This window comes from Branchiostoma floridae, chromosome 8 (assembly GCF_000003815.2).
Source record: "Branchiostoma floridae strain S238N-H82 chromosome 8, Bfl_VNyyK, whole genome shotgun sequence".
NCBI lineage: Eukaryota > Metazoa > Chordata > Leptocardii > Amphioxiformes > Branchiostomatidae > Branchiostoma > Branchiostoma floridae.
The window spans coordinates 20,720,664-20,729,519 of record NC_049986.1 but is presented as its reverse complement, the minus strand read 5'-3'; the positions used below and the strand labels follow the sequence as shown (position 1 = coordinate 20,729,519).

The 8,856-nt window shown below is 41.1% G+C and overlaps 1 protein-coding gene across 1 annotated transcript in view; it reads right to left on the bottom strand.

Annotated features, from left to right (window-relative positions):
* The window catches only part of LOC118421890, a 25,752-nt gene extending 17,448 nt beyond the window's left edge, over positions 1-8,304 (bottom strand). Inside the window, exons 1-4 of the mRNA XM_035829395.1 lie at positions 8,133-8,304; positions 5,429-5,567; positions 575-637; positions 263-295 (exon numbers count right to left, since the gene is read on the bottom strand). Coding sequence (XP_035685288.1) covers positions 263-295; positions 575-637; positions 5,429-5,567; positions 8,133-8,206 — 309 coding nt within the window. The 5' untranslated portion in view covers positions 8,207-8,304. The remainder of the gene's footprint in view (positions 1-262; positions 296-574; positions 638-5,428; positions 5,568-8,132) is intronic.
* Positions 8,305-8,856: the final 552 nt, after the last annotated feature.

The window sequence follows — 8,856 nt, the reverse complement described above, 5'->3', positions numbered from 1 at the left end:
TTATGATGCTGTCTTATGTCACGCAAGATTCTGCTTGGAGATGAGCCTGAACCCCTCCAGCTGTGTGCTACATTCTGTAACAGGACACCACAGGGTGCCTGCTACATTACCGGTAACCATGGTGACAGCTGTCTGGTCCAGGTATTTGACCTTATTCGTTAGAAGAAGAAGAAGTAGAAGAAACAGAGCAAAAACAATATAATAACACAATATAAGATCAGGCGTTTTCGCAAGAATGTGGATGATATAAATTTGAACTCACCTTGTCAACAATTATTGAGTCCAGAGCATCAATCTGTCAGAAAGAACGTTAAACACGTTAAAGAAAACAAACCATTATGTTAACCACATAGATATATGAAAACATAAGCTAAACATGGGTCATAAAATTGTATAATTCATATTCACGACGGTACGAGAGGGCATAGTTTTAATAGTTGTATATGCTATAGTTTTTTTATTCTCATTTTCTCTTTTACTGAAGTTTTTGTATTTTTCATTTACAACTTACATGTACATTAGAGGTTTGGCAGTATACAAGAAGAAGAAGAAGAACATGTGGGTGTTTCCTCACCTTCTGTCTGACTTTCTGCACGGCGGCTTGCAGTTCAGGCTGAACATTCTTCAATACAGTCACCTGTCAAGACGTGAACGACACACATGTTAGAGGGATACATTGTGAGTTCGAACCCTGCCATGTCGCCGATCTTGTGCCCCTGGGAAAGGCACTATACAGGACTTTCCTCACTACACTCACATTTGAAAAATGAGTACCTTGCTTCGCCTGGGGTCGTCCCATGGATAGGAAGTTAAATGTGGGTCCCGTGTTTGGGTACAGCCACGCCACAAGCGCGTAAAAAATACCGTCACACTTATCGTGAAGAGCATGGGACCTTCCCGATGTGATTGAAGAAGAAGAAGACATTTTTATCTCCACAAAAGCAACACTGACCAATAGGAACCGAAGAGCCTGCTAGAGGTGAAAACAACCTGATATCAGTACCCGGCTAATATGTTAAAATGGCGAATCATCGTTCTTAGGCCATGTTGAATTGATTAAATGAATGACATCCTTTGAGAATTCTCAAAAGGCATCATAACAAGCACCGTTTCAGCACCAAAGACAGACACATAGTCAACAAGTTTTCGCCTCATTTGCAGGTCTTCTAACGCTGGTGCAAGCGTGTGAATAATATAAGAAAAAAGAAGAGACCTTCATTATGAAGTCAAAGTGGCCAGGAAGGCTAAAAGAAACATAACAGAGTATGGTCTCACCTCACCGGTCCCATGGTATACCGAACAAAATATTCCTTAGTTTTTGTTTTTCTTTCACATCTTCTTCTTTGATTTTGGAGCTTGCATACGACATTAGTATACGCTGTTTTCCGATATTGTTGCAATCTACGGCATATATTTGCTCATTTTGCAGCTGCTTTGTACAATTTATGGTTAGAAAACTTCTTTGTTTTCTTTCTGAAAAAAGCGAAAATTGCTGATGTCATCCATAATAAGACCTCATTTTGCAACTGCTTAGTACGATTTACAGTATGGTTGAAACCTTAATTTTTTCTTTGTGGAAACAAAATTTCTGATCAAGTCAACATGGGGCCTTAGAAGACCTGCAAATCACCCTAAATTTGTTGACTATGTGTCTGTCCTTGGTGCTGACGCAGTGCTTGTTGTGATGCATTCTAATGCCCATAGTTGCTATGGTTACCCCAAAATAACCGTACAAGAGAATTTGCCCGGGCAACAATGTAATTTTTTTTCTGTGAAAAATATTACCCGAAGGCTAATTGAAAGCAATAGAATGACGAAAATACAATGGTATATACTATACAGTATAGTAAACGGTTCTTCTAGTCTAAATGTTAACTCTAAAATATAACTTTTGGGGTTTTGAATTATATTTCTGATACAGTGGAAGGCAAAGGACCTACTAATATGTGGCTTCTATGATGTAAGAGTAGAATAGTTTTCTGTTTGTACGTAAACAAAAGAACAGTCTATCTTGAATAACGTACATGGCAGCCTTACTAAAATCGCGCTTATAGCGGCCGGCCTTACAGATGATACCATCTCGGGGAGGGGAGTCATTAACCCCAGCCAGCGAGAGATTATGAAAACACAGACTGACGTACATGGTAGGTTTAACCCTGGGGACGATGTTAAGATTTGTTCTGGGAAAATTGTCTCACGTTAAGGCCTCTTCCTGGAACCCAGGAAAATCACGTCTTTAAACTAAATGCATTTTTGAAACGGGCCCAATATTGCGTAACAGAACAAAGTTATAAGCAAGCGATTGGTTTGATGATAACGCAGACAACAAAATCGAAAAAAAAAGTCAAAATCACTCTCTTCCCATTTCAAACAGTTGTTGACCTTGTCAGGTTCAGTTCAACACAATACGAGTGTAATGTATCTTATGCATTTGTCTGCTGCAGAGACTAAAGCACAAGGACGACCAAATAAAGCAAAGGGACGACTAGACAATGCACAAGGACGACCAAACAAAGCACAAGGACAACTAGACAATGCACAAGAAGTTCAAAAACGACCAGACAAAGCACAAGAAGTTGAAGAACGACCATACAATGCGCAAGGACGACCAGACAAAGCACAAGGACGAATAAACAAAGCACATGCAATCAGCTGACTATTCCAATACCTTAGCTCTAATTTTTTTTGTAACACATGTGTTAAGATGTATGTCTATATTTTTGTATTCACACTAAATGTTTATAAATTTATCGCGACTTCAATCCATATATTTCATATGATGTTTTTGGTTCTTAGTTCCTCATTCAAGACCTCAGTAAAATTAGGAATAGAAATATTCTATTTCGCAAATAGATAAATGATCAAACAATGGTACATAGAAAAAGGTCATTGAGATTCAATTAAACATCTTTTGGTAAAAACAAGCAAAAACGTGACTCAATTAAAACGTACGTCAATAGGAATGATTTGTTCACGTGTACACCTCACGTTAACTATAAGTTCTGCGTTTATTGTAGATCTAATTATCTTGAAACAATGACTCATTTGTTATTTACCAACGACCTAGCAAAAACATGAATAAAAAACAGTACTGCCTGAACTGCGTCATTGATTAAACGCATCGTTGACGACCACCGTCAAATTAAGGTTTATACATAAAACGTAATAGAATTTTGCCACATGATTGTAAAGCAAATGTAGCAGATGTGATTGCAACGTAATGGGAAAACAAAGGTGGAAATGATTATTGATGTTGCAATAAGCAGTTACTCAAGCAACTGGATATGGTTTTGGAAACGGTCAAAATCATATCCAGTTGCTTGAGCAATTGCGTTTTGGTGTATCTTTAAGTTATTACCTGGATGTGTAACTTTCATCGACGGGTTATTGATGTTATTATATGCCCTTGCCATGGAAGAGGCGGGACGTTCCTTCTGACAAAAGATTACCTTTCGCACCCTATACTACGTATTGTTCTTCCGGGAACTCATGAATGATATATATCATATAAAGCATTTTTGCTTCCTATCAGACGGTAATAAGCAATCATGATCGTGCATACATTAGACTGGGTTGGGCAAACTAAATGTAAGATGCATTCAACGGCTATAATGTGTTCGCAAACATTGACATGTGCACTCAAGAACAACATATAAGTCTCACACACAAACACACGCACACAGACAAGCATGTGCACACATAAATACACGCATATACACATACATGAACTCACACACACAAACGCACATATATATACGCGCAACCACACCCAAAAATACACACACACACACAAACAAACACACACACACACACTGTCACACGTGCGCCTTCCTAGCATATGGCACGTACATAAAGGGACAAAGCGCAGTGGGAATATTGTCTCCTAACAAGTTTAGTCTCACGGCAATATCTGGAGGAAATGACACGCGATATAATTTAGATATATATGTGGAAGCCCTGAATATATATTTAAGACCGTCTGAGGGCCGCAGGCTCCACAGGTTGCTTCAAAATAAGAGAAATTGGACAAATATAACCAGATAACAAGCCAGAGGTGCTACCAAGTTGGGCTTTGTCTATAGAAGCTATAGCTAAGAACTCCATATGGACCTCATACGGACTTGAAATATAAACAGTCACGTACGTGGGAACCCGGCTTCTCTCAACTGCGTTAGGCATTGTGCCTACGCCGCCTAATCAACTCATTCCACACGGAAGGAACCCCGGGTCGCTTGTAACCGGTGTTTCACCGCAGGCAGGGAGGGTACATTACGGGAGTACTAGGCCTGAGGGGCCGAGGAGACGTGCGTGGAAGCACGCTAGCACAAAGGGCAGTGGAAGCGGGTTCACACCTGCGTATATATTCAAGTCCGTTTGAAGTTCGCATGGAAGTCTTAGCTGGAAAAATAACTGAAATTCTACATATATAGCCAGATAACATGCTAGAAGAGTCGGCTGGTCGCACAACATACCCCTTGGACAGCTAACTCCTCTCGCATGTTATATGTCCATATTTCTCCAATGTCTGCTATTTTCCTAGCAACCTATGAAGCCTGGTAGAGGCTAACACTTCCATACGGGTCGACCACATACGGACTTGTATACGAACGTCTGAACCCGGCTTTAGGAGTGACATTTTAGGGAAAATGCCATGTCTAGGTACGGTGAGCACTCCAAGTATCATGTGTGAATACAAAAAGAAAACGAAGATACACCGATTTCTCCAGTTTCAAAATCACCAACAACACATTTGGAGTACCAAGCAAAGATGGTGGTCGTTTGTACCAATTCATTGTTAGAATTCTGTGTTGAAATTTCATCATATGCATAAATTCTCAAATTTACATAAGTTATAAAATATCATGTAATGCTAGGTCACCTTTATCCGTGGTATTACCCATATCCGTTATTTTCAAAAGCTGGGTATCAAAGGATACCAACCACTAATCTCCAAGCAGATCCAACGGTAGCATAAGACAGTATCAAAAGCTGCCAGAGGAGTGAAGCCGGCTTAGGAGTGTGTTTTGCTACCCCACCCAGCACATGTCTCAGTTGGAAGTTAACACCAAACAGGAAGGAGGGCAATTAGGATCTACACTGCAAGTACAGTTTGAAAGGGCAACAATTGGATGTTAATAGCCTTAATATTTTTGGTCGAGCCGACTGGAGGGAGAGCCCCGGTAGCAAAACACACTCCTAGGCCGGCTTCACTCCTCTGGCAGCTTTTGATAGTCTTATGCTACCGTAGGATCTGCTTGGAGATTAACCAACCACGTCAAATTGAAATACTTTCAAAATATCATAGCACTTTGAAACCACCGCCTGTCGACTTGATATCCCTAATTACTCTTTCCTTTTCTTCAAAATAATGGATATAGGTTACCCGACGGATAAAGGTGAACTAGCGTCACACAGCCGTCGTACTCACCACTTGGATGGCGCGGCCGAGGTTCGGCTGGAGGCGGAAGCGGTTGGATGAGTCGAGCGACGACAGGAAATGGAGTTCCTTACCGCCTCGGGCGTCAAACCACAGCGAACCTCCCACCCGGGGTGTCTGCAGTACACGGCTGGGTAGGGTAGAAGAGAAACTGTTACCACTAACCGAATCCAGAGGAGATCCACAGGAGAAACCGTTAGCTATAGTTATCACTAGCCCAAACCACAGGAGAAACCGTTAGCTATAGTTATCACTAACACAAACCACAGGAGAACCCATTTAATAGCTATAGTTATCACTAATCCAAACCACAGGAGAAACCGTTAGCTATAGTTATCACTAACACAAACCACAGGAGAACCCGTTAGCTATAGTTATCACTAACACAAACCACAGGAGAACCCGTTAGCTATAGTTATCACTAACACAAACCACAGGAGAACCCGTTAGCTATAGTTATCACTAACACAAACCACAGGAGAACCCGTTAGCTATAGTTATCACTAACACAAACCACAGGAGAACCCGTTAGCTATAGTTATCACTAACACAAACCACAGGAGAACCCATTTAATAGCTATAGTTATCACTAACACAAACCACAGGAGAAACCGTTAGCTATAGTTATCACTAACACAAACCACAGGAGAACCCGTTAGCTATAGTTATCACTAATCCAAACAACAGGAGAAACCCGTTAGCAATAATTATCACTGACACTAACCACAGGAGAACCCGTTAGCCATAGTTATCACTAACCCAAACCACAGGAGAAACCGTTAGCCTTAGTTATCACTAACCTAAACCACAGGAGATACCGTTAGCTATAGTTATCACTAACACAAATGACAGGAGAAACCGTTAGCTATAGTTATCACTAACGTAAAGCATACGTACAGCTGGATAGGGTACCGTTAGCTATAGTTATCACTAACCTAAACCCAATCTACAGGGGCCCCTCAGCAAGGGTGTCTGTATTATTAAACGGCTGGATTTAGTACAGAAGAAAGCTGACGTCTTGCTAGACGTCTGCAAAGGAGGCTAGTACAGCCTGAGGAGATATATGACAAAGAAATAATTGCCCCTTTCCATCAGAACATTTTTCCTGTAAGTATTTCTGGATGAGACATATCACAGCAGAAAATACCACATGTTGATGCCTCAAGCGCTTAGGAATACCTCACCAAGTACAGGTAACATTTATTGAAGGTAGGTAGGATTAGAATTGAGTTGTTTGTGATGCCTACCTGCACTGAAACTACATTCAGAACCATGTCACACGTGGTCAGGCGTGGTTAGCATTACCTTAAAGTTGTCATTTATACAGCTACGTACAACATTAACGTCGTCACATTTATTCGAGGAAACAAAGTATTTTCCTTTGATAAAATTACTTTACAGTTGGACAATAGTGAAATGATAAATGATCACGTTAACCAACATAAGATTACTAACGTAATACTAAACAGTTATACAAATGTACTACCACATATCTAAGTTCTCGTAGCCTCTTCGCTCTTTTTAAAACATATGGCAACATTGTAAAATTTAGCTCAACCTTCAACTCATTCCTGAGGTCTACCCGAAGCCTTACTTCACTAACATGTGCAAAATACCACGGTGTCATGAAGGCGATCGGTTACTTTGAGTATTTTGTAGCGCGTTTCAAGTGCGTGCCGCATAAAACATTCAAACAAGATTCATCTGTGAAGTATCATGAATGAATCAATGAAGAGTATTTTGATCTTTGCGTTCTAAAGGATTTCTTCGTACTTAAGTGCGTTGACCCCATAGGCACATGGGGCAAATTGTTTATGTTTACAAGCGTCAGTATTGTGGTCATCGGCAGCACTATGCTGGTAAATATGGACGGTTTTGTATTATGCCGCCGCTACTGCTCAAATGGGTTAACATGCAATTCGATTTATTCTGCGACCAAAACCTCCACATGTTTAAAGTATATCGTGGACAGAAAACGGCATTATATAAAGATATCTATTGTCTAACCGGCATGACCAAATATTTTCACAACACACGCGCTTCGCAGACATGTTGTATTAGCTGTGTATTACTTTTACATTACACCAAAAACGTTCCACACTACCAAGTAAGCTGTAGGTGCAAGACCAAGTCACTTTCGTGGAACGCCTGTCAGCGAGGGTTTAACCCTTGGTTTAACAGAATCTACAACAGCCTATTCTTTCCCAGTAGTAAAAAGCTTTATGTTGTACGACACTCTGTCTCACGAGATATTTCCAAGTACGATTTTATCTTGGGACAAATATAGAGGAGAAATATTCGCACAACGCTATGAGCGAAAATCGCTACTCTCCAAGCACAGACTCGGTTCCGACTGTTTTTACACGTTTTTAGGTGTTTTTATCGGGCTTTTCTATTTTGTACCGCTTTCCGTATGCCCCCACCGGAGCCTAACCTCTGCTTGCAGAGAAGGAAACCGTCACTGTCGTAAAATGAAACAAACAAATCTGTATCGTTCAATCTAACCGCCCTTACCGGCTATTCGCGAACTATAGCTTTCCAGGCACGAGGCAGTTTATTACACACAGTCACATTTCTGTGTGTCACAGCCCTACTCGCTTGAAGCGATTTAGTGAGGGAGCCCCTGACGCATTTGATGAAAACAAACTTTACGTCGAAACAGTTCTATACATACAAGAACCAGTCGGGTACTTACATAGCCTGTGCACGGTGGTGGGACATCATCCAAACGTGCCAGCATAGTACCAGTAACAAGAACGTCGGTCGCATTTTCCTGTATCCCGAGTCGCACTAATGGCGACTGTCTCTCGTCGCCGTCAGGTGCGTTTCTATCTCACCTGTCGCACCCCGGTTCTTCCCGCGCACAGCTCCGCCCTGTGTGGCCGCACGCAGACAAATTAGCAACTTCTGAATAAAGATGAAACTTTGCCAATATTCTACTAAAACTGCCCGGGGGACCAGGGACCGACTCAACGTTTCTAACTTCCTTTGTAAATGGAGACTTAAATTTTCATTTCCGGGACAGAGAAGATATCAGGCGACAAAGTATATGAACGTTTAGGACACAATATGAAAAAAGAAAGCGATTGATAAAATTGGAGACGAAAGCAAGTACAAATCTGTATGCCAGAAATAAATTCATTTTTTTTCTTCCAAAACACGGATGATCATGGCCACTGGCCACTGTATCACTTTGAGACGATCCCTTCCAAGTATTGGACGACGAATCGGGAAAGACCGGGGGGGGGGGGGGGGGTAATTCTTGTTTTTTTTTTTTTTTTTTTTTTGTGTTTTGTTTGTGTGGGGTTTTTTTTTTTTTTTTTTGGGCCTGCCTCGCGCTTCTTCTTTTTTGTTCGCTGCCTTTCGTTTTTTTTGTCCTTTTTCTTCGCGGTTTTCCCCCCTCTCTCTCGTTTTTTTGT